Source organism: Anabrus simplex, chromosome 3, assembly GCF_040414725.1.
Source record: "Anabrus simplex isolate iqAnaSimp1 chromosome 3, ASM4041472v1, whole genome shotgun sequence".
In the NCBI taxonomy this organism is placed as follows: Eukaryota; Metazoa; Arthropoda; class Insecta; order Orthoptera; family Tettigoniidae; genus Anabrus; species Anabrus simplex.
Window position 1 is genome coordinate 426,846,639 of NC_090267.1, and position 26,925 is coordinate 426,873,563.

At 36.0% G+C, this 26,925-nt stretch overlaps 1 protein-coding gene across 1 annotated transcript in view; it reads right to left on the reverse strand.

Moving 5' to 3' along the window:
* Nucleotides 1–26,925, reverse strand: part of Prosalpha6 (Proteasome alpha6 subunit) — an 86,083-nt gene that overhangs the window by 23,099 nt on the left and 36,059 nt on the right. Inside the window, exon 4 of the mRNA XM_067143409.2 lies at nucleotides 16,080–16,289. Coding sequence (XP_066999510.2) covers nucleotides 16,080–16,289 — 210 coding nt within the window. The remainder of the gene's footprint in view (nucleotides 1–16,079; nucleotides 16,290–26,925) is intronic.

The window sequence follows — 26,925 nt, forward strand, 5'->3', positions numbered from 1 at the left end:
AAAAAACTCCTGCGGGACTAAATTTGGGCACCTCGGTGTCTCCGAAAACCATAAAAGTAGTTAGTGGGACGTAAAGCTAATAATATCACTATTAAACTATAATACAAATAAAGCAGAAGAGTAAGATCTGCAAAAATGCTACAAAAAGATCTCTCTATTCAATGCCATCAGATAAATTCTGTATAGTTTAAACAAAAAACACAATACATAAGAGACCTTTAAAGCATTTCATAACGTGTTGGCTTAAATTATACATGACAATCTAAACGGTCACACACAAATAAATGTAAGCCTTCTTACTCTGGCACAGTGTCTGACCAGCAAAGCTTATTAAGTCAGTAAGCTGGAATTCTGATGTGCGTAAAAAAAGAATTGTTTGAGGCATTAATAATAAAATTAATGAAGGAAGAAATGTAACCAACTTGATGGGCTCTTCTTAAAATTAAGACCTAAATTTAAAATGTGTACTATTTACAAGAATGTAGTAACAACAAAAACTGAATCTGCCACATGAGCAACAGCCCTAAATATATACCAGCAGTGACGGATAAATTGAAAATATTCAGGTACGTTTAATCCAAAAATAACTGAAAAAATTAATATTACCATTGCAAGAGCCTGAAATCTTTCAATTCTGTTCTGAGATTCTCAAATAATAACACTAAATTCTTTTTCCCCACCAGGAACTTCATTTTCGACTAACAGTATAATTTCTCTCCGCCCTAGAACTAGTACAGCAATTGACATTTGATGTAAGAAATGTTTAACACCCATCTCCTATCCTGAGGTTAGCCATCAGCTAATTCTCGGATCTAGACCAATCTGAACATAGGGTTGATTGACTGATTGACTGTGTATGGCCTCCGGAGAGTGACTTGTCCATTTCTACCTTACCTACTCCCATTAGCTGTATCACTTACCATACAGTTCACCAATTCCTCATTGCTATTCTGTTATGTAGTTGAGTTTTCATTTTTGTTTTAAACAGTACTCTGCAGTATTTCAAAAAGGAGCCCATTTTGCAAGTAGGAATTCCAAAAGCTTGAGAGGATCAAGTGAATGGTTTGATTTAGCACCACTGTCATTGAATTCTATGTGACAAAATACACTAACAGGAAAGTGCAGCATATTTGCTAGGATTGATGAGTAATTGTAATAAAAGTTTAATTTTCTCTTCTTTGCCTGGTATCAATACACCTAGGCATTCTTGTGGATGGTACTCTTAATGGTTGAATCTGTCATGGTTGGAGAAAGACCAGGCATAAGAATTGATGAATTTGAATCAAGGAGTATTGCAAGTTACATATAAAATTCTAACTAGTGAAAATGCAGAACTGAAGTCATGCCTGGAAAAATGAGTTAACCAACACATTTTCAAAGATGGAGAAAAATTTAGTTTTGTGAAGAAGGCTGAAAGAAATATAAGGAATTATCTGTATTTATTACTGTGAACATACGGTTCAAGCACAAAGTATACATTTACATATTTTATGACAGACTTTCTTTAATAAGCCCAATAATAAAAGGAGGACATTTACATTAAACTTCTTTGATCCTTTTCAAAACTGTCTCCAATATTCAAAATAATATTTATATTCACTACTAACTGAAAAGTACTCATTGTAATCTTTCATTTAACCCCTTTTGAACACGTTATAAGTTTATTTGCATTTCCCAACTGTATTTTGCCCAGGATATTTATGGTTGATATGTAACAGTATGATTTTTTTTTTAACGTGTCATCAGGAATGTTCTCTGACTCTGCAACTTAGATATTTAGTTACTTTCATTGTTTTGTTCTCAGTATCAAGGGCCAACATAACCACTGCTGTGCAATACTGACATGATTAACAACTAATTAGATCACTACTAGATTATAAACATACTATCCTTATAAAATATTTTGTTTTGTAAAACTGATATATATTAATATTATCTTCTGCCTGATGTGATGTCGGTTCTTGATGGAGACAGTACTTTAGCATCCACCTCTTGGCACAGGCAAGAGAAAGTGTGGCTTCCACCTAAGTCCCAGTCTTATCCATGGCTGTGACAACATGGAAGCTGCTGGGGTATGGGTTGTGCTGTGTAATGACATTCGGAGCACATCCAGTGCATCTGGGTGTTATGAAAGAAGTTAGTCATAGGGTTAGTCGTGCTATAATAGCACTGTCTGGCCCAGCGAGGAACGCAATGGCAAAGTACCTCATTTCTCGTCTTGCCTAATATGCCTCGTTTTGGTGCTGCCACTGGTTTTTGTGGTTTTCCTATAGCTGCATAGCCTTTGGTGGTGCTATTTGAGGATCCAACCAGCCTCTGGGCTGATGACTTAACAGACATTGATACTATCTACTATTGAAAGAGCCATTCACAAATGTACTTTCTCATTTAGAACATTATTTACTGTGTAGGTTACCATGCTTATGCAGTTCCATGACTCACCTCCGGAAGGCAGATGTATTGCAGCCGTGGCTTAGCCTGTTCTTGATATTACAGATGAGACAAATCCAGAAGCACAAGAACTTTCACCTTTTGTATTTAACATAATCGCTGAAGGATAGCCCAACATCATGACAGATACATCTCTTATCAAACTACAGATGCCAGCACTTAACTCTATACCTCTATTTTTTTTTTTAAATTTTAAGAGTTAACCCATTTTTCCAGGCATGCCTTCAATTCGATTTCCCCGTTATGATAATGTTGAGCAGGGCCTCCTGAAGTATGGCCTAGAGGCCATACCTGGCCTGCCAAGGTTTTATCTGTGGCCTACCTGGGTTGATGTTATTTTACTACCATGGATTTTTGTGTCTAGTTTCTAGTGGTTGCAATAAAGAGTTTCAATGAGGCCTGAAAGTGAGTAAGGGTATGCAAACGTGATTCCCTAAAAACGCAAGACCAGATGGTGTTTGAGGAATAACAGGCAATTTTTGTACATCCTTGTGGAAGACGGTAGCGAAAACAGACGGCTCGTTAATTTTGCACGTCCACTTCAGCCAGCAGTGAATGATATCACTAGCACGTCATTCAACCCTTATGTATCACTATCCACGTCCTTTTCACTGTCTTGTGTGTCTCCACTCTTCATCAGTGTTTCCTTCATTCCCAGTAATTTTACATGTGCAGCAGTGTTACAAAAAGTGCAAAATGCTTTCAAAAAAGTGAAAAATTATGATCAAAACATCAGGTCCATACTTTTCATTTGCTGAGTAATTTTGCATGTGCTTTTACACACACAGTTCCAAGCTCTGCAGAACTAGTTTAAACACCATACATATTCATTAAACAGTACATGAGGCCTGCAACCAATTGTTCAACTTAATTATGGCCCTGAACATGAAAGAGTTTGGGCAGTCCTGCTGTAGTTCGAATAACCACAAGTGCTGCTTAAGAGATAGGAATTGGAGAACCCAATATAGCATTAACTGCTTTTCTTTAACTGTTGAGAGAAAAATATAAATGAAGCATAAAGTGGAAAGTAAGGACAAGTCATAAGGCAATGGCTGCCTTTGCTAGTGAGACCTAGTGTTTACAGTGCACCACGTCTTCTGGAATGGGCTGGGGTAAATTTGTTACTTTCATTGACCTATCTAATCTCACCCTTCGCTTTGACAACATGAAAGTGACTGAGGTATGAGTGATGCTAGTAATGCCATTCTTTATGCAGCCAGTGGCTGTTATGAAAGGTATGTCACTCTGGGTTGGCAAGGAAAGCAACACGAAGCGCTACATCACTCCCCATTTCTCTTGTTGATCTCTTCAGTGCCACGTAGGCCATCGATGACAGCTACTGGCAGAACTGTTGAAGATCCAACTAGCCTTCAGACTGAGTACTCAACATACATACATGAGACAATGGCCGTTCAATGAAGTCCAGTAAGGGTGATAAAATTCTTAATTTTTGATATTTGAAGGCATTTCTTTTCAGTTTTAACTCAATTTATATCTGTTAGGTTCTTCAGTTCGTCAAAACCAATTTGAGAACAAACAAATTTACGAACTACCTTAAAAAGATAATGTATGACAACAGAAACATTTATGTTTAAATTATGCTTAAAAAATGATGACTCCGTTAAGATAAGTTCCAACTGTCAAGTTTTTTTAAGGATAACAATTTAAACATAAATGTTTATACATTTCTAAATATTTCTCAGCATGGTATGACAGAATCTTTTACAATCTGACGATGTTCTTTCAAGAACGAAACATGTCGTTCTATTTTCAATTGTTTCTTTTTCAGGCATAATTCTGTTATCATATATGTTTTCTTTTGCAGGTAGTTTATACATTTGTTTATTCATAAATTGGTTTTTAATAATAGACCGAAGAACCTGACAGTTATAAAAATAAAGTTCTTAGTGTTAAACTGTAGAAGTACTGCAAGGAAAGGAATAGAATTAAGTAATTTAATAGTTATATATTTATCAGATGATGTAGTAGCAGTTGAATCATGGCTAAGAATGGATGCAGAAATATTCTCCTGGAACTGGAGAGTTTAGAGTAGACACAGGATAGTACTGACATGAGGGCAAATATTCATACTGGTGAAAGAAGAACAGCAGCTATCACTGCAGAAATGTGCATGGAAGAGCAGGAGAAAATTGAATCACATTTGCAGGCAAATGCATTTTCTCATGCTACTGATGGCAGAAATAAAAGCGACTTCAAATTATATCCTACTGTAAAGATTTCCGGGCCTGAACTCAATGAAATTCGGAGTTATCTACTCTCAGTACCTAATTTAGAAGGGGGTGCTACTGGAGCTAACATTGCCAATCTTTTGCTCTCAAGTTTATAGAAATTCTGCATTCCATGAAGAAATGACCTAGCTCCTGGTGCTGATAATGCTCCAGTAATGGTAAGATTACAGAATGGTGTGACAGTATGTTTGAAGCGGGAAATTAGTATCATAATCATTGTAGGCCGCACATGTCACCTAATTAATCTTGCTGCAGAGAAGGGTGTCTCACGTTTGCCTGTAAATATACACAAAAGTATAACCGATATATTTTATTATCTGGAAAGGAGTCCAAATAGGAAGAAAAGTTCAGAGAATTTCAATTTTTACACCAATATAGAGATCAGGAAAATTCTGAAACATGTGCCTACTCAATGTTTATCAATGAGAAAGTGTTTAGACAGGATTTTGCAGCAGTATGACCCTTTGGTTACTTTTATCAGGAGCAAAATTGTGAGTAAACATTCTCTGGTAGGAACTCTGAAGACTTACAAAATTCCTAAGCACAGTCTAAGTACAGATGTGTTTTGTTCATCTGAAAAGGCGAAGCATTGTAATAAGATTTCATCATACTCCTTAGTTAAAACGAAAGCCCAGTCATCAGTTTCAATGAAAATAATTGAAACCACTGTTTACTACGAGCCAGGCTTTATCACATGTAGTACGATTGTTCATGTTTCTTTCATCAAATTTACATAAATCTTTTTGCCTTTTTCATCTAGTTTTATGGCTATCTTCGAGAACCCAAACGTAGCTCTTCAGTCAGATATGTTGCACATCCACTTATTGAGGTCAATTTTGGAGGAAATGTTGAAGAATGTGATGGCACGGTTTGTGAAATCACAAATTATTAAAAACTCCTCTCCCCTTGATATAGACTATCATACTCCAGCAAATAAAAAATATGATTGTGATCTGATGACAGAAAACTGTACATTTGCTTTGGTGAACACTTTGAAGTCAGAGGAAAAGTGTATATTCTTGAAGTCTTTTAGGAAGTGCTTCTCTTCATCATGGAGCTCCATTCAAGGATACAGACCCAGTTTCTTCAACAAATGTTAACTGCAAACACGGCTCTTAAGTAAACTTAACACACAATTTAACAAAATGACTGCATCCTCAAGAACTGTTAACTAACAAATTTATTGTTAATACTTGTGTTAAATTAACATAACACCAACCCTCTGTTGAACCTCTTAACAGATGTTAAAATTTCAAAATGGTATCATCTAAAGGACGTATGTTCGAAGCCTTACTGCTGTATGAAGACTATCCATAAACAGAAGAAGTCAAAGGACAACCCATGCGAAGAAAAAAAAATGACTTGAGTTGTCAGAAGAAAGTTTTCTACCGAGATATATAATGTACCAAAGCCGTAATGAACAACATACTAGAAATTGAAATTTATCAGCATCCCCAGTGCAGCAACTGCTTACAGTTCTTAGATATTATGCTTCAGACTCTTTTCATGTAATTGTATGCAACTATGTTCATATGTGCAAAGCAAGAAAGTGTAGAATAATGCAAAGAGTTTCTGCCGTCATGTCAGCATTGCCAAGGCATTACATTCTTTTACCTGCAGTAAAAAAATACTCGAAAATCATTCAAGACATATATCAATTATCACATTTTCCATGTGTTAAAGGAGCTTTAGAGTACACTTATATAAGAACATATTAAATGTTGTGATATGAACATCCATTCATTTATTTTTCAAAAACACTCACATACTTATAAATTAAATCCATAACAACATTTGTCTCTTATTAATTCATTCTTACCTCTCACTGCAAGTTTATGTCTTAGCGGTCTCTGCTAACCATAGCCTATAATAATGTCAACCATGTGTGACAAAATACAATTCCAATATATAGCTCACTGCTCACTGCCAAACGCCTTCAGAAATCACACAAAAAAGTGTTTGTCTTTAACAAACATTTCTGTCACCTGTGGTGAGACAGCAAACTGGAAATTATCATTGTGTTTCATAAAATTACATTATCGAAGTTCAGACATGTAAACTATTCTTCACCTTTTATTTTAAGAAAATGGAATTGTTTAATATGTTGGTTTACCATTTTATTTTTCTTGAGAGATCAAGAAATTCCTATTATTTGGAACTTTAAATGAACAATACAAGAATTATTTTTGAAGCAATCTTTGTATTTAAATTTTATGTAGTTGTGTTTTATTGAATCTTGAAAAGGTTGCGTATCATTTAAAATTAATTCCCAGAAGCATCAAGAAAAGACATTCTGGACATTTTTTTAAAATGTAACTAGGAGAAAATTAATATTGTGTTTTGGTGAAATGCATGCAGTACATAACTTCTGGAACAGTATGTACTGCCACGTGGAGGAAATGGGTGATGTAATTCTAATTGCATCAGCAGTTTAGGAATTGGCCATATAAGGTCATGTATTTGGATTGGTCAGAATAACGACCTTTCCAATTGGGAAAAACAGAAATCTAGAGAGAAGTTCAGTGTTTTTATTGGTTACTTCGTGATCTGTCCATTTCCGGCCTTCTGCCAGCTTCGTGTGTACGATGCGTGAAGTCCGCGTCTTTTCCATCTGACAGACCTAGCGAGCCCCCATTTGTGGTTACCCGGTCTCTCTTGGTAAATGCTATTTCTATTATGTTTGATTTTATTTAATTCATTCTTGTGTTTCGGCTGTTTCTCGTTTAATGTATCTTTCCATGATTTAAATTCTGCGTGTCTGAGTTTCCTCTACATTCTCCACGTTCATCAATTTTAATTTTTGACAGACTGTCACAGCATCTTTGTTTTCGGAGGCAACGCTCTTTTCTGGTTTAGCATTTTGTAATTTAATGTAAATGTAATTTTCTCTCTGGATATTAAAATTTTGACTTCATCTGAGGTCGCCTCCCGTCATTCAGTGTCAATTCGATGTTAGAGATAATTTCCTATTGTCCGAAGTGCTTGATTATATTATTATGGGTTTTGGTTTGTAAGTTCATTGAAATGTCTTTTGTTTAGTCCTTTAATTGTCAGGTACTCTATCATTTATTTCTCTTGTTTTATTTGAAATTGTACCTTTTCATTTGTTTATTTTAATATATCTAAAGCCGGACTGAGTGGCTCAGGCGCTGGCCTTCTGACCCCAACGTGGCAGGTTCGATCCTGGCTCAGTCCGGTGGTATTTGAAGGGGGTCAAATACGTCATGTCGGTAGATTTACTGGCACATAAAAGAACTCCCATGGGACTAAATTCCGACACCTCGGCGTAGTTAGTGCGACTTAAAGCAAATAACATTATAATTATTTAATATATCTAAGCTCAAGGGTGATCGCTGCATGGTTCCCTTTCCCCACAACGATATACGTTCCCATGGCCTTGTTAGAATTCCCACCACGTTCCACAACCCTCCGTAGTGGTCGTTTATTAGACCTGTAAGTTGAAAGTTGCCACAACGTGATCTTGGCTTTGAAAGTTATGTTTATAAGTCTCATTTTCCAGCCTCGATGTGAAGCCACCGCTACATTCATGTTTTCTTAATTCATTTTAGTATTATTATTATTATTATTATTATTATTATTATTATGTGTAGACGCTCACCGATTGCTGCTACAGTTTCCTAACAAATGCTGGAAATGTGTTCATGAAACAGTGGACTTCTAACCGAAGTGTTAAATTAATATCAATTGATAGTTAACATTTGTTAAAATTTAACACACAGTTCAATGTTAGAAAGACATTATAAGAGATGGTAACTTTATAATAATTGTAGCATTAATTTTTCCCTCTTCTTCAAAGCAGTTTTAAAATTCTTTTGGTTCATAGTGGCAAAAATGTATTATCTAGGCTTTTCCTGAAGGTTTGTTTTCAACTTCCCAAGTTCAAAGACGATACCAGTTGTAGCTAATCTTCTTCTTTCCAAAGCCAAGACAGTTTCATTAAAGAGGTGTAACTCTCCATGTGCATGCCACCAGAACATTTCTCCACAATCTCTGTTAAAGACATTTCTGATAATCAATGGACAATGCTCTTGTGAACAGAAATATGATTTTAGACCATCAAAAAAATTTTTATAGCCGGAAGAAGGGATAAAAAAATCTTGCATTTCCATGCTTCAGTAACTTCTTGTATTTCACTTCCACTGAGATACAGAAGTCTTTGAACTGAGACTTACAAACAAAACAGATGTAGAAATATGTATACACTTTCACTAATATAATAGAGTTAGAGGGATTCAACACAATGTAAAATATTTGACATTTATTAAGCAAAGACCGGTTTCAACTCCCTTGGAGTCCCTACATACATCTGAATAGGTTGACATAAAACATGACAAAATTATATACACAATGGCTTTTTTTTTTTTTGCTATTTTCTTCACATCGCACCGACACAGTGTTACGACCACTCTACTACATCTTACCTTCTGCCTTCTGTCGCATTCATCTGCTTGCTCGCCCAGCTGTTCACTAACTGGCCTGTTCTCCGGCACTGTTGCTGCTTCCTCGTTGTGACGTCACACCTACGTATTTTTCATCGAGTAACTTCTCGAATCTGTTCACCACCTACATAAGCAAGCTATTCCTTAGTTTCTGGGGTCAGACATTGAGTTGGAAAACAACACGAGTGGAGAGAGCGGAACTGTTCGCTAACGGCTGGCCCGTTGCGACGTTTTACCTACTTTTATTTGTGAATAGCTGCATTGTTTACCAACAGACTGGGTGAGCAAAATGTTACAACCTTTTATATCTTTCGTGGTCTATATCAAGATTTGAACTTTGAATGTTAAATTATTTAGTGGCTTCATGGTCTCCATTCTAACTAAGTCCTTCAGACTGATACCTTTATCTATCTCATACGCCAAAATAAACTGTGCTTGGACAAGTGTTGCCACATCCGGAACTTTTTTACAGACCCGAGTGGTCGCTTACATTGCCAACGTGATAGCGTTTAAGCAGCCTGGAAGGATCCCCCCCCCCCTTTTTTCTCTCTCTTCTTCCCTTCTCACTCTGCTTCCCTTTTCTTTCCCTTTCTTCTTTTCCGGTATTGAGTTGTAAAAATTTTTGTCTCCCGACGTGCTATAACTCTCTTGCCCTCCTTTGGGTTTTAAATGAAGATTGTAAGGGTGGCCTTAAATCATTATTTTTCAAATATTTAGTGGCTTTATTTCTTAACCAAAGTGTTTTTTAAAAAAGGTTGTGAACTTATATAGGTGCTGATTCTGGTTTTTTCTGTCGGAACTCTGGTCTTGGGCTTTTCTTGAAAATCATAACCGTTATTCCCAATAATTCTTAATTATTATTATTCTTGATTGTATTTAGGTTGTCAAATGGGCTGAGCCCTTGTTAAAAGTTTGTAATTCCCCTTCTTTGCTTGTTATACATTGCCTATTCTAGTCATTTGAAGTTTAAATACAACTTATTTTAAATCCATTCTCCTTTCTTACATTTGGTTTGTTGTACGTTCTCTCTCACTCTTTACCTTTTCCTTCTCCCCTTTTTTTTTGAAACATTGTACTTACCACGGACACCCCTCTCGGTTAACCCGCCGTGGCGTCCACTGGCTCTGCTGACTGATGAATAATAAGGCTGATATACTAGGTTTGACCCAACGAGGCATTAAGCGCATGCCTTTCCGTGGTCCGACAAGTCACCACCAGTGAATAACATTTGTTTGCCTTTAGCGTTATGGTGTCCTAATGATTACCTTTTGACGATCTTCGATGTTGTGGGTCGACCATCCTATTATTATCTATGCTAAGATTTTCGTCCTTTTTGCCATTGGTATGAACATAATATTTATTAGCACCCCACACTGACAAAATACACCACAACAGATAGGTCTTATGGCGACGATGGGACAGGATAGGCCTAGGAATGGGAAGGAAGCGGCCGTGGCCTTAATTAAGGTACAGCCCCAGCATTTGCCTGGTGTGAAAATGGGAAACCACGGAAAACCATCTTCAGGGCTGCCGACAGTGGGACTCGAACCCACTATCTCCCGGATGTGAGCTCACAGCAGCACGCTCTTAACCGCACGGCCAACTCGCCCGGCCACAATGGCAATTGCCTAAATACATATCAATAGGTTGGCATAAAACATAATAACAAATTATGTACACAATGACATGAAACTCTTGACACTTTAGGGAAGCTCTTGGATCTGGGTTAAAAAGACTGTTGTGTATTTGTAGAACTCGGAACAGAATTATCGGTCTTGTTTCAGTCAACTCAAAAATATGCGAACCAGTTGAAATAAACCCTAATGACAAATTATATACATAATCACATGAAATGCCTGGCACTTGAACACATTGCGGACCGGGTGATCATCACACTGCTCAACCCCTGTGCCCGGCCATTTTCTGTGTAACGTATTGCTACAGCGCATGCACATAAACAAGAGAGTCGAGCTTCACTAACCTTGTACTGATTATGGTGAAATTTACACGAGACCTTTGGTAAGAGTCCTAATAACGTTTCCTGGTGTGGTATCTGCTGAAATCTATTTCTACTCACTGTATATGGTGGTTTAAATGAGGGGATCAGTTGACCAGTAGTCTTTCCTGTCCCATCAATATAAACAAAGCAAAAAATCATTGTGTCGAATCGTTACAACAGGCCACTTCAAGCTCTTAGGGGATATTTTGTGTGATGAAGAAGTTTGCTCATGGTACAATTTTGTATGCTCGGTAACAAGTTCAAAGAAATCATCACAAAAAGGAAGCCCTACTACACAATATTTTGAGGTTCATCGAATCTTACCGTTTTGCCAGGAACTCATGGGAAATCCTCTAAAGTCGGTGAACTATTATTTTCTACCCATTCATCAGAATAAATAGACATATACTTCCACTTACACTCACAATATCACTTTCAGCCTCGTTCTCGACCACCTCTAAGTCACGTTGTTTTGGAGGGCGTAGATCATTATTATCAACCAAAACACTTTTGTTAGAATAGCTTTCAGCATCAAACTAGCGGTCATCAACATCACTGGGGTAATCCGGTTACTTATCCGGATATAATTCATTTAAAATCTTGTCTGCATCTAAGCTCGTATTCAGTCTGGGAAGCACCATTTTACCCACCACATGGCTCCTTGAACGATGTAAACATGAGGTCAGAAAACTTAGCAAATTAATCATAAAACAGAAGAAGAACATAACGCAAAGCTATTATGGAATAACACAAAAGCTTCAACACCGAGATTCTAGTATCCTTGCCCGCCAGCTAGTTTAAAAAGTTTCGACAGGTGTCACCGAACATACGAGTCTCGTTAAGACAAGTTAACTCATCTCCCGTCCGCAATGTGTTAAGAAAGTTCTTGGATCTGGGTTAAAATACTGCCGTGTGTTTGTAGAACACGGAACAGGCTTGTTGGTCTTTAAGAGATAAGAATTTCATATTGTTCCGTATTGAAGTGAGTTCAATATTAAGTCAAAAGAAGGTATATAATGGTTCCACCTTTCAATACTATTAAAATAAGAAATATAAGATTACATTCCTATTTAATTAAAACTGGTACTGGTTTCGACCAGTATTCATGGTCATCATCAGCCAATTACAACTAAGTGTAAAACAATGCATGGAAAAATAAAATGTGAAGTTTAAATAATTCTGTTTGGTTTCTGCTAGTGAAGCACTAACATCTTTAAGGAGCGCCGTATGTTGAAATATAGCCAAAAAACACAAATAAGCTGCAACGGTAAAAATAAAGTTTAGATGATGCTGTCAGATGCAGTTTATGGAGCACTATAACACATAAGGGAGCACTGTGCGTTGAGATTTCAAAGTTATGTAGAAGTCTAAAGTCAAATACGTATTTTTAGTTGTAGTTTATGAGGCACTGTATAATTTTAAGTATCAGTAATGCGTGTCTATGAAGAAGTCTTAGATCAAATACGTTATTGAGACATACAGTGTATGTTAGAAAGCACTGTGTGTGAAGAAGAATCAAATACACACTTAAATGTAGTTCGGAGTAATTACCTGAAGATTTCAGTTGCAGTTTATGAGGCACTGTATAATTTTAGAGATTAGCACTGCGTATCAATAGATCTAAATATAATGAAGTCGTAGATCAAATATGTCAAATACATATTTAAAAGTACAGAGTAAGTTCTTGAAGATTTCAGCTGAAGTTTATGAGGCACTGTGTAATTTTAGAAAGTAGCACTACGTGTTGATAGATCCAAAAATTATGTAAAAGTCGTAGATAAAATATGTACTTGAAGTATGGAGTAAGTTCTTGAAGAGTAGATCGGCACTGTGCTTCTAAAAGTTACATGAGTTAGATTGATGAAGTTATTGAAGCATATGACATAGAAAAAACAATTGTGAAGAGAAACTTTCTAAAAGTGCCAAGTGTTTCATGTCATTGTGTACATAATTTGTCATTATGTTTTATGTCAACCTATTGATTTGTATTTAGGCAATTGCCATTGTGTATATAATTTTGTCATATTATAGGTGAACCTATTGAGATGTAGGCAATCCTCATGATGAATGTTATCAGATTCCCTTTGATTTAATTCTACAAGAACTTATGATTACTCCAAGGGAGTCAAAACCGGTCTTTGCTTAATAAATTTCAAATATTTTACATTGTGTTGAATGGTGGAACATCCCTCTAACTCTTATTACATTAGTTATACGTCAATATGGAAATCAAAATCATAACCTATTTTCAAAATCTATTGCCCACAGACTATTGGTTTGGAGACAGTTATGGACAATGTGAGTGCCAGAGCTATGCCAACAATGCTTCTTCCCCAAGTTTCTTCAGAAGTAAAAAAAATCACCTTTGCATATCTTGCTTCCAAAGTGGTATTACAACTGCCACCACAAAATCCAATAATTTTAGCAGACAATTCATGTTTCCTGATGACAGTATTAAGAGAATTTTAGAATTTCTGATGTTTTTCCAGAAACTGTTCTAACATCAAAAAGTTTTATCCTTGACACCATCTTCTCGGCAAATAGTACCATCCTGTAACAGGAAGAATTTTTATTTCCTGCTGTATGGTGAACCTATTATGACTGTCACAAAAGTACATTTTTCAAAATTCTTGTGAATCATCAATTATGGTCAGGTTGTTTCTCCAAGAGGAAAAGTCCTCCCAGTTTTAATTCTCAGTTGATGGGGTGATAGTACTGTAAGTGCCTAGGTGTTAATATACCAAATGATCTTCACTGGGGTAATCATATCAACGAGGTTATAGATAGATCTCATCACGTGGTTAGGTTGTTTTTTTTTGGGGGGGGGGTGTAGTAAGGATGTAAAGGAGAGGGCACATAAGTCTCTGGTAAGACCTCAGTTACAGTATGGTTCCAATGTTAGGGACCCACACCAGAATTACTTGGTATGAGAACGGGAAAAGATCCAAACGAAAGCAGCACAATTTGTTCTGGGTGATTTCCGACAAAGGAGTAGTGTTACAAAAATGTTGCAAACTTTGGGCTTGGAAGACTTGGGAGTAAGGACACAACAAGCTCCAATAAGTGGTACCTTTTATGATAAAATTTCTCTTCCACCTATTCAACACAACTCAATATGATAAGAGTTAAATCTCTCTCTCTCTCTTTTTTTTTTTTTTTTTTTTTTTTTTTTTTTTTTTTTTTTTTGCAAGTTGCTTTACGTCGCACAGACACAGATAGGTCTTATGGCAATGATGGGACTTAAGCGACTGCAGCTATCAAGCTCAGTGAAATCCTCATAAAATAAGAATTGGTACATGGTTTGCCCTTTCCTATGGGGCATCATCAGCTGTATCATTACCTCAAACCATATCAGGTACCTGGTTAAAACTGATCTAAAATCTATTGCAAAATTGAATACATTAAAAAACAATGATAGGAAAGGGCAAAACATGTACCAATTCTTATTTTAATGAGGATTTAACTCTAACTTTAACATATACGTGGAAGAGAAATACATTTCTTACATTTATCATAAGATTACTTTCAATACGGATTCACAATGATTTTCATTACTTGTAATGTAAGTGGTACGTTCTGAGAAGTCGGTGGGGAGATGGTGTGGAATGACATTCGTAGACAAATAGGCTTCAGCGGAGCTTTTGAAAGTAGGAAAGATCATAATGTGAAGATTAATTTGGAATTCAAGAGGACAAATTGGGGCAAATATATTAACAGGGTGAGGAGTATGGGATTGGAATAATTTATCAAGGGAAATGTTCCATAAATTTCCAAGTTCTTAAAGAAAAGGTTTAAAAAGGGTGAGGTAAACAATTAATAGGGGATTTGCCACCTAGGCAACAGCACTACATGCAGAGCACTGATGACTAATTGATTGATTTTTATTACTATTGCCTCACACTTTGTTCTGGCTAGTGTAAATTTAGCTTCATATAACTTCAAAATCAGTTTAGAACCTGATATCCTAAAACTGCAAAACAGAACAAAGTGCAGAAGTGCTACATTGTTCTCTTTGGATACACTCTTTTTAAAATGAAAAGATAATGTTGAACAACTTGCAGCCACTGACAAACTACCTGTATGTTAAGCACTTCTCAAATGGTCTGTAATATGCGAGTCACCTTCATGTGTTAGAGGGAAGACTGAACATAATGCTTTTGTTCGACTTGGTTACACACGCATTTTTTTTAAGTCTTTCTGTAAACTTTCAGTCTCTTTCAGGTATGTTTTAAATTATAACAATATTCAAACTTTTGATCACAATATTAAGTATTCACCGTAGTTGGCATGTCCTGTAATTAGTACACAAAGATAACAAACTGGAACAGAATTTCAAATGAAAGAAAAACTGCAATGCTCCTGCTGACTGTTAAGACAGTTTTAATCAGTGTTGCCAACTCACCACTAATCTCAAGACATTTGAGTAAATGGCATTGTGGTAATTTAAAAACTTATTTCTGTGCTCTGTAATATTTATTTCTTCCTTTTATTTTTGCCTGGATTTTTTGTAAACTGGCTGGGACAATGGGGCAGGACATTCAAGCCATGAGGTAGGTCATCCTAACAAGAAATAAATTTTGAATTACTTGGTGAAATGTTGATGTCAATGAAATCCCTTTTCCATAGCTAGAGTGAAAGTTGTGTAATTAACATCTCTCAATAAATATCCCATATCCTACTTAAAACACAGAATATAATAATGAAACAGACAAGAATCTAGCAATCACAAAAATCAGAATAATCACAACTAATGAAGTAAAAATAGGAACCCTTTGCTACAATAAGAAAACCTAGGTATATATAATTTCTAACACCAATAGGACAGATAAGGAAAGTTTATCAATCTGACATCTGTGGTTTGATTCCCAGGGATACCAACAGCCAAGAAGTAAATACATTTTTGATGGCCTGAGAACTTACCTTAATATTGAGTTCCACATCATTAGGTAGAGTATCTCTCAGAGCACGCAAGCCGTGTTTGATCAATTCATCTTCATCACAGACTGGGAACTCTTCTAGATGCTTCTCCAGGTATGTACGAGCGCTCTGAGATCGAGATCCAATTGCCATTGCTTTGCAGTCGAAGTAGTTGGCTGAAGGGCATGTCTGGTATATATGAGGACCCTTATCCTGAGGAATAAAGTAAACATTTTCACTCAACATATATAGTCACAACAGTCTAAGAAAGGAACAGTGTCTTTTTCTCACGGCAGAGACACATGTCCTTATCCAGAATTTGAGAGGAGTGAACAGAAAAGGTGGTGGTGGTGGTGTCAGTGGTGATGATTTTTGTTTTAAGAACAACAACTTGGCAACCATCCTCCCAACAGTCTAAATGGAAACAAAAAAAACTTAAAGCATTATTCTTGAACAAATTTGAAAATAAAGTAAAACTTATTATCTTATGCCAAAATATAAAGGGAATGTATGTTCCCCTGAGTAACAGGATGCTTGATTAATCCAATCTCACATACAAAGCAAATTACGAGATCAACACTATTAATGCTTACAATATAGTGATTATTTTAATCCACCTATTCAATACAAATTGGTTTTGTGTTACTACAACACGAATTCGTGTAGTATTATGAACTAGCAGCACAAAACCAATTTGTATTGAATAGGTGGATTAAAATAATCACTATATTGTAAGCATTTATAGCAAATTTCAATACGGGTCTAATCATGAGATTAGTTACATGTAATGAACACTATTGTCACTGGCAAGTATGAGGTGCGATGGTTCTTTGTAGAAAAAAGAAATAGAATAATTTAGCAGAGTGCAGTGATGAACTAAGGGTCCAATACAGCCCATGAACCAAGGAAGACATAATATACTATTAATAGCAAATAATTATTCTGCAAATTAAATGCAACCCTACTTTCACATAAGCATAGGATTGAGTTTTCAAAAAAAGAACACTCAGAATGGACAGCAGGGACAGAAATAGAAACAGAAAGACCAACCATATAGTTAAAGCCTTATACAGATGGTTCCAAACCTTCTGGGTCAAACTGAAACAGGTGATCGTGGGTCCACAACCAATTACATTGAGATAGGGAACCAATAGTCAGAAATGCATATTTATTGTGTTATGGACATATACAGCGTACACCTCATGACAACTTTGTAGCTCATAGTAATTGTTCAGTGACGAACACCAGTCTGAATACATGAATAGCAACCGCGCAAGCAGTTCTGCCGCACTCTTGCAAAGATCCCGGGTGTCTGTTGTACACTGGAACAGGCAGCGGGTGATTAAACAGTGTAACCCCTGACCACCAAGAGACGTACTGTACACAACTTAGCTCATAGCAAGTGTCATGTGAACTGTCTAGGATTTGCTGATGATCTAGCTCTTCTGGCCAATGATATTTAGGAAACAAAACTACAAATAAAATCTTAACAGGAAATAGCTCAAAAAATTGGTTTGAAAATTTCATTTGAAAAAAACAGAAATTATGCTAACTCAACTTCTGCTTGTAAGCAAAATTAAGCTGGGAGACCAAGAAATAAAAATTGTAAAAAAATTTAAATATTTAGATGAAATAATCACATATAACCTGAACGAGAAACCAGCATGGCAAAATAGAATAGATAAACTGGTTACAACACAGCATGTTACCAAGAATACATATAATATAAAGTGTCTCTCAATAGCAATCAGATTGAAACACTACAAAACAGTCACCCAGCCACAAATTACATATGCATGTGAAACATTATTCCATACAACAAACACAGCTGCAATAGAGTACTCAAGTTAGAAAGGAGAATAGTGAGGACCTGTTAAATAAAAATTATCAGTAAACGGAGTATGGAGACTAGCTTCCAATGAGACAGTTTATAAAGAAATAGAACCTGTGACTAGCACAATGAAAAGAAACGAATATCATTCTTAGGCCATCTAATACGGTTACCAAAAAACAGAATCAGTAGAAAAATTATGGAAGAGTAACAGTAAGAATAATATTAGATAGATCACAGAACTTAAAGACATGAGAGAGTTGCATATTACAGTAGAGGATTTAAAATACAAAACCAATACACTCAAAATATTAAACGATAAAACACGCTAGACTACAGACAAAAATCAACAAACAGAGAATAGGAAGAGTGATTCCAGAAGCAGAAAGAAAATTACGTTCAGAAAGGATGAAACAGTATTGTGCTGACAAAAAGAAGGAAAACCTCCATAAACCTGACTAAGTGGTCCTATGTTGGGTAAAAAATTAAAATAAATATAAAGAGTAGTGTTAAGAAAAATGTGTAAACTATAAATTGTTCAATTTAGCGGTATGCTCCGAGCTGTCAGTGGGGAGATGTGTTATATTGGTACAAATAAGCTTGATAGGACGTTTTAAAAGTAGAGAGTATCATAAACGAAGATAAACTTGGAATTCAAGGAGTAAAATTGGGGCAAATATTCATTTATACGAAGAGGAATTAGGGGTTAGAATCCCTTAAGGGAGATGTTTGATAAATTTCAAATGTTTTAGAAATCATTTATGAGAGGACTAGGTAAACAACTGACAGGAAATCTGCCACCTGACTGACAGCACTAAATGCAGATCAGTATTTATTGTGTGTTCAATTTTCTACTTACTGTATTTAATTGTTCTAAGCATGTTTATAGGCTTAATATAAGCGCTGCTTATTTCAACAAACATCATAATTCAAGTTCAGTAAACTAGAAAAAACACATATGAAAGGGGTTTATTTTGAAATTAAGAATCCACATCATCACTCAAGTTCAGTAAACCAGAAAAAACACATATCAAAGGGGTTAATTTTGAAATGCAGTTAAGAATCACACATAGCTGGCTCGTTGGCTGAATGGTCAGCATACTGGCTTTTGGTTCGGAGGGCCCGAGGTTCGATTCCCAGTCAGGCTGAGAATTTAACTCTGCCACTCTGGCTCAAGGACTGGGTAACTGTGTTCCGTAAAAACATCACTTCATCTACATACAACACACTTTGCCACACTAACGATCACCACAGAAACACACAAATGTGAGTACCTCTCTCCATATAGAGTTGGTGCTTGGAAGGATAACCGGTCATAAAACTAGGCTAAATCTACATAAAGTACTCACCCCAATAAACTGGGATAAAAGTCAGGAAGAAACAGGAGAAGAAGAAGCTTTTACACAAAGATGTTAAAGATTATAGTATCCTCACATGTTACAAAATAATGTAAAAGAAGGTAACAGACATGGATAAAAATCTTCTTTCACATATTCTTCTTTTTTTAAATAGCAATATATTTCATTAATGGACTTGAGCATCATAACAATCTGAACTTCAACAACAGAATATTCGGTGTAAAATATTTTAGGATTACTTCTGTTACTAGTATCACTGCCTTCACTACACATACAATTGGCACTGTATTCCTTATCTTGTATTCTCACAACAGATCATCTTTAGTTTCACTGATAGCATAAAAATTTATCGTGGTCTTGAAAGTTTTCTTTCTGAATATCTAATGTAATGACCCAGATGCTGACAGAGCTCACAAATAATTGATAGCCACTTAAACAGAACCTTGGTAACTTTCATTAAAAATAGAAAACAAATCTGAGACCCAAACGTATTGAAATTGCATAAGTATATAAAAGAAAAATATCCCATCAGTCAGTTAGATGTCAATGAAAATTATCAAAGAATAACTTCACTTTCTTCATTAACAGATATCCAGATTGTTAGGCAGATTTCAGTCAGTCCTTTACCAAAATGACTACCACACCCCCTTTTTCTTGAATGTTAATGTGAGAAGAGAAATCCTCCTTCCAGAGAGGTTTTCTGAGGATGATACAAAATGGAGACAGTCTGATAAAGTTAGCAGCAAAGGTAACATAATTTTACAGTGCATTTTTTCCCACTTTCATAATCTTCAGGAGATTTAGTGAAGAATCGTTTAGCATATGTTATGTTCTCCAGGAATCAATATCATGTCGCACTGTACTATTTTACAGGACAAGTGAACAACATGGGATCAATGTCAGCACCATCTGCTAGCTTAATTCTTAAACTAAGTGATGGTAGCATCAAATGTGCCGTTAAGTGTACTACAAAGTCTTTAAAAAAATCCCCCGATACATGTTATGCACACCAATGAAACCAAATCGTAAATTGAATATGAAGTTTCTGAAAAGTCTTCTTGTACTATGATGTTAAATATCTTATGTAAACAGCATTTTACAGTTAAAATGAAAGATGTTATCTAGGGTCTGTATTCTACTCACTGTTTATTGTAACTGAAGCTCGCTCACTGTTTATGTGGGGAAGCTTGTCACACTGGCAAGAGACAGAGAAACCCCTGTTTAGTTCATGTCTGACTAAAGATAAAGGCTACAGGTGACAAGAAACATGGAGCAAGAGGTGTTTCAGATTATCTGCAACTCTTTTTCAAGCGGCGCGAATATTTTCCCCAGTACAGGATATGCACACTAATGAAACTTTCTCTTAAGTCACAATGGGGGATTTTACTTAACTCCTTGAGGCTGACCTCTGTATGTCATACAGACCTCCTTTTCTTCACATGCTGCTGACCTCCATGCGTAGTATACACCCCAGTAGATTTAACTTCGTTTTGTTCTAGCTTGTAAAATTTTAAAGTAGTTGTACTGTATGTATGAATCAGTCCAAATCAGCATTATTTTTTTTTTCCTTTTAAAGAGTTTGAATGGCCTGACCTCCTTCCACTTGAGAGCATAAAGACAAATTTCTGCAGCATTCTGGCAGACGTATGAAACACTAACAATGTTTCCTTATGCAGACTGAAAGTATAAATCACCACCTTTTCATTGATATGAATGTTGACATCATCTGGTGAGGATTCCCGTAATTCTTTCAATGCCTTGAAACCTCTTACTCATAATTACTTGACTTACTGTCACTTTGAAATACGATACTGCATGGAGAAGAAGCATGGCACAGTGCAGTTTGAATGAAAGAGAAATAATTAAGTTTAATACACCAGACGATAACAGCACTACGCCAGATTGAACTGAGCAAAGCGAGAGTGGACGCATAACATACAGAATGAAAGTGCATGGTGTGCAAGATCAAGTAATGGACGATGAATCATGCCAAAATACATGCCCTCTTTCTCATGAACCAACTGCCCCATTAACCTGCGATTTGTGCTAAAAGAATCTTAGAACTATTGTTCCCGGTTCTTCTGCTCTAAGTTTCCGAGGCAACGATTACCCTAGTTTTCATTGCATTGTGAAACAACCCATGCAAATACATAAACGTCACTTTCATTCCATGCAAAATGTGGAAGGTCTCTTCTCCATTAGTAGACTATAAGGTAAATATAAAATCAATGAACGTAAACTACATTCTTTTGATCTAAATATTTGAAAATAATCTGAACTAAACTGTTGCAACAGAGAATTTTGAAATAGATTGCTGCATTTTCTTAGTGCTCACACCTTATCACCTCCATTCGCTGGGTGAAACGGCACTCAAATGTTCCCCATCGCTTAGGGGTTAAGGTATGGTTTCATTTATAAGGTTTCTACAAAGTCTTCTCGTACTACAATATTAAATATTCTATGTAAATAGCATGTTACAGTTAAAATGAAAGACTTTGTTATCTAGGGTGCATATATTACCCATGGTTTATTACAACTGAGGCTTCAATTATTAATTTCTCCTATTGTCATTATTGCTAGATTAAGATTTTCTTAATACCACATTATATATAAGCAATGAACTGATTAAGATGTTTATAATTTGTTATTAAAATTTCCTGTTCCATTCTTTTCTTATTTTTATATGCATTTACAGTGAAACCTCGTTAATGCATTCCTTATTAACATGTATTCCTGCTTAGCACGTCGTAAATTCGAAGTCCAGATCCTCATCATATTAAATCTATATAAAATTACCTCACTTATCACGTCACGAATTTTCACCATTACCGCTTAGTCTAATAAATATAAGATAATATTTCCACCTACTCGATACCTTTCTTTTATTTTGCCTTTGGCAATTTATAAAATCATTAAGAATAACAGGACATGTTTCGATCGCTTTGCGATCATCATCAGCTGCATACACAAATCTTAGATAAAACAGCATAAAGCAATCACATAGTTAAATTTTTGTTGACTTTAAAAACTAATGTTAGTAAAAGACTTATGGGTTGGAGGGGGAAAGAAATGTAGTGTGTGACGAGGGGGGGGGGGGGGATGGTTGTTAAGGACGTTAAACTTTAAAATGAATTAAAATACTATCTATGAGCTAAAATGTCTTTGTTATCACTTTAGGTCCCAAAGGCTTATTAAAATCACTTGTTTAAAAGACTAAAAAATTGGTGTTGTGATACTGAAGAAATATTTTTGCTGAAATATGCTTCTTCTTCACTTGACTTCTAGATTTCTGCCTTGTCACTTTGTACTGTACTAAAAAGGCTGATCCTCTTGTTTATCCTTTTCTAAGTGGAAAGGCTATATTCGTGGTTGGTTGAATTAAGAATCGTATTCATAAACATATCAGGTTGGATAGCTTGTTGTATGATCTGTAACCGACGAAAAGAAATATGCGTCTATTAGCTGAAATTGCCTGGGGAAGTGTTTCCTAAGGAAATTATTTAGAATAATGGTAATTGAGAAATTTTGAACTTACACCTGTCCAATTCATTTCCTTTACTTGCCGTAATTACGGGTGTGGGTCTGATACTACTGGCCGCGACCTTGTATAATAGCAGTGTGATGTGGTTTGTATGTTAGCTTGATTCGGAGGGGGGAGGGGAAGCGAGGTCGTGTCGTCATTTGTTGTTTCTCGCAAGGAGGTGGCTTCTGTCTGTGACGTAGGGCCCTCGTGCTTGCTTGTTACAATTGCTGGGCGTGTTTGATTCCTACCTAATGAATCCATGTATCTCAATATATGATCGTATAAGGGATTTCTTTGTTCATTCATCTCATTTAAGTTCTTGTCCTTATTGATGAACTTATCCAGAAAAATGTGAATATTTTCTAAACTATTCATCAGTCTACCTTTATTTATTCTATTAACAATTACAAGGTTTTGTTTGATATCTGTAAATTTATGACCCGTCTCTTTCATATGTACTCCCATGGCGGAAAACCTATATTTTTCCGCATTGACGTGTTCATGGTACCTTATTGCAAAGTTCCGACCGGATTGCCCCACATATGTGGCCTTGCACTGATTGCAGATCAACTTATAAATTCCTGAATCCTGGAAACATTCTTCTTTGTTTTTATTAACCATGTTGTTGAAAAACCCGTGCCTAGTGTTATTGTTTGTTGAAAATGCTACCTTGACGTCGTATTTTCTTAAATAAATTTGTAATTACGTAAATGTTAGGATTGTTGTAGGTGAACCTAACATACTTTTTTGTTTTCTCTGAATGTTTTATTAAATTTGCCCGTTGTTTATATTTACGCTTATTGATTAACCCGTTAATAATCAAGGCCTGTTGTCGGATGAAAGCTAGTTCTTTATTTCTCTCTCTGTTGGTTAACGGAATTTCGAAGACCCTATTAATAAAGCTATAATACGCAGATTTTTTTCTTTGAGTCGGGATGTAGAGAGTTATTATGAATCTTGGTTGGATTAAATGTAGGCTTCCTATGTATTCCAAAGTAAAATTGGTTCCCTTTTCTAGTTGTTGTAACATCTAAAAAGTTGATCGAACCGCTTTTCTCTCCTTCAATAGTAAAATGTATACTAGGATCTAAGGTGTTCAGGAAGTTCAAAATACTAAGACTATCATTCAGATCCTTATTAATTATAGCATTTATGTATCATCTACATAGCGTACCCACAAATCAAGCCCTTTAATGTGGTCTACAATACGGGAATGTTCTAAGTGATCCAAGTGTACGGTATATTAGCTAATATGCCTGAGGCTGGTGCTCCCCTGGGGAGGCCATCTTGTTGGTATATCTTGTTGTTAAATAAAAAGTAGTTCTGGTTAAGTACAAACTTAAGGATTGTAAAGAACTCTTCTATTTCGGATATGCTGATCCGTTTGTGTTCTTAATAGTCTTCTCTATGGGGATATTAGTATACATGTCTTTTATAGCAAATGAACAAGTAACATGAGAAGGTTTGAGTTTGAAGTCCTTAATCATCTTACAGAAGTCACTAGAATTTTTTACGGCAGTGTTAGAATGAAAAACATAGTTTTGTGTTAAAAACTTATGAATGTACTGTGATGTTTTATAAGTGGGGATCTTGTGGAAATTAATTACTGGTCTAATAGGTATATCCTTTTTATGCAATTTGGGCATGGCTCTTGCCATAGGGAGTCCTGGGTTCATATTTACCAGCTTTTGTGATTCCTGCTCACTTAGAAGGAAAGTAGTTTGAGTATTCCTTTCAAATTTCTATGAATCCATAAGATGGGATCTTTACCTACGATCTTGAACTTATTATTATTATTATTATTATTATTATTATTATTGAAAAAGGTTTCGGTTTCTCAATATAGTCAGTTTTGTTTCAAATGACTACAGTTCCTCCTTTATCCGCTTTAGTCACAGCTACGTCACTTTGCCTGATTTTGGGTTGTAGTTCATTGTTTATCCTAGTGTTGTTATTTTTCTTAAATCCGTTTATTAGGGAAGGGATTTTTTTCTTTGCTTCGTATCTCAAGTCAATCTGTACTTTGGCTGGGAGAATCTGCATGGCTGCTTCGGTTTCTGCTAAAGTGAGGGTCAGCTCCTTACTTTTGTTGGAGCTGTGCCAATTATAATTCAGGCCTTTACCTAATATTTGTAATTCTTGATCTGTGAAAACTGTTTCTGATAAGTTTTCGACTGAAAGTGGGTATCTGTTTTGATCAAAGGTTGGTTTAAACTGTAACTTATTCCCTTTTTTTGGATTATCCTCTTTTAGGTTCTCTAGTTTCTTGTTTAGTGTGACTTGTTTCTTTTCCATTAAGTTGTCTACTTTATCCCTACTGCGTTTAAGGAAGGAATCCCATTCTAATGGTAAAAGGGTGGCTGAAGCTGTGAGGTGTGCTAAGTATAATTCATGACTGAGAAATTGTTTCTTTTTTGTACATGAATTTTATCTCACTTTTAAAAAGTAGAAACATCATCACATCGAAATGGCTAGTAGGGGAGCGAAAAAGTTTGAAAAACCAAGCCTGAGATAATGTGCAGGCGAAATCATCACTTGTCACATGCTAGTATTTTTTTTGATGCACTCACGGGAACAATTACATATAGATAATTTCGAGTTCCTGGAAACTGTCAGCTTTCTTTGCTTTATCTCTGAATTCCTTTGATGAGCCATCCCACAAACAAGGCTTTTATATAATATCATTAATTACGGCTTATATATCTCATTTTTTTGGTCCCATATTGGCTCAACACAACTAAGGTTAAGTTATAAGGAGATTCCCACCTTCCAATACTTGTCAATTTTTTATAATAATTTTATTGTTTACATGATATAATTCAGCCTAATCTCTAGATATAGGGGCCTATATTAAATAGGACATGTTTTGTTCTGATTATGGAACATCTTCAGCTAAAAGATTTAGTAAAAATGGCAAGACACACGCAATGATTATGGTGACAAAATAAAATGTCCATTAATGACATGACATACATGCGTGTACTGCATTTGTAGCTTATAACAAAGAAAATGAGTATTGCGGAGTATTGTAACTGTAATCCTACTTCACAAGAAGTACGTCGTTTGCGTTGTTTAGGCTATCCGTTGGAATGGAAGCAGCACGGAAGTTGGCGAAGATGTGCCGACATCTCATGAACAACGAATTGACTTGACATGTTTTCCACTTGGAGTGGAAAACACGCCAACATTTTAAAAATGTTAACCTCAACATTCTGATTTAACATGCAAAGTCAATTGGAAGAGACAATAACAATACAGTAGAACCTCAATAATTCAAAATCGGTTAATTCAAAATCCCACCTAATTCGAAGAAGCTCTCGTTCCTGGAAACATGAGATACGGTTTTGCATGTTATTTAAATCGTTAAATTTGAAATACGGATAATTCATAATTCGAAGTACATTACCGAAATTCAGACTTAATTCGAAACTGCCTGTATATTTTAAAACAATAGTAATTTACAGAGTAAGTTAAATTCAAAATTTATCCGTGTCATGATAGAACGCATGTTCCGGAACGTGGAGGAGTAGCTTTCCGCACTTACACTCACTTCGGTGTGTCTACAGTGTGCTTTATAATTGCTAGGTTGAATGAAATCGGAATTCTTTTGTATTCAACCTTTTAAGGAACGCCGTAATATCAAGCAGCAGGCAGTGTGCGAAAAAAATAGAATCCGCGAACACTGGCGATGCCGACAGTTGATGAAAAAGCGTGGCTCATATAATCAATTCATAGGCACTGAACAATATTGTCATTGCCGATGAAACTGCATTGCTTTCTTTTAATGCCGAGCCCAAACGGTCTTATGGTTTTAAAGGAGAAAGTGCCAGCCGGAGAATCGTACAAGGGTGGGGCTCATTGCACTGTAATGCAATGCACACGGAAGTGAGAATCTTTATCCCCTCCTCATAGGAAAGTTTTTTTTTTGCTAGGGGCTTTACGTCGCACCGACACAGATAGGTCTTATGGCGACGATGGGATAGGATAGACCTAGGAGTTGGAAGGAAGCGGCCGTGGCCTTAATTAAGGTACAGCCCCAGCATTTGCCTGGTGTGAAAATGGGAAACCACGGAAAACCATCTTCAGGGCTGCCGACAGTGGGATTCGAACCTACTATCTCCCGGATGCAAGCTCACA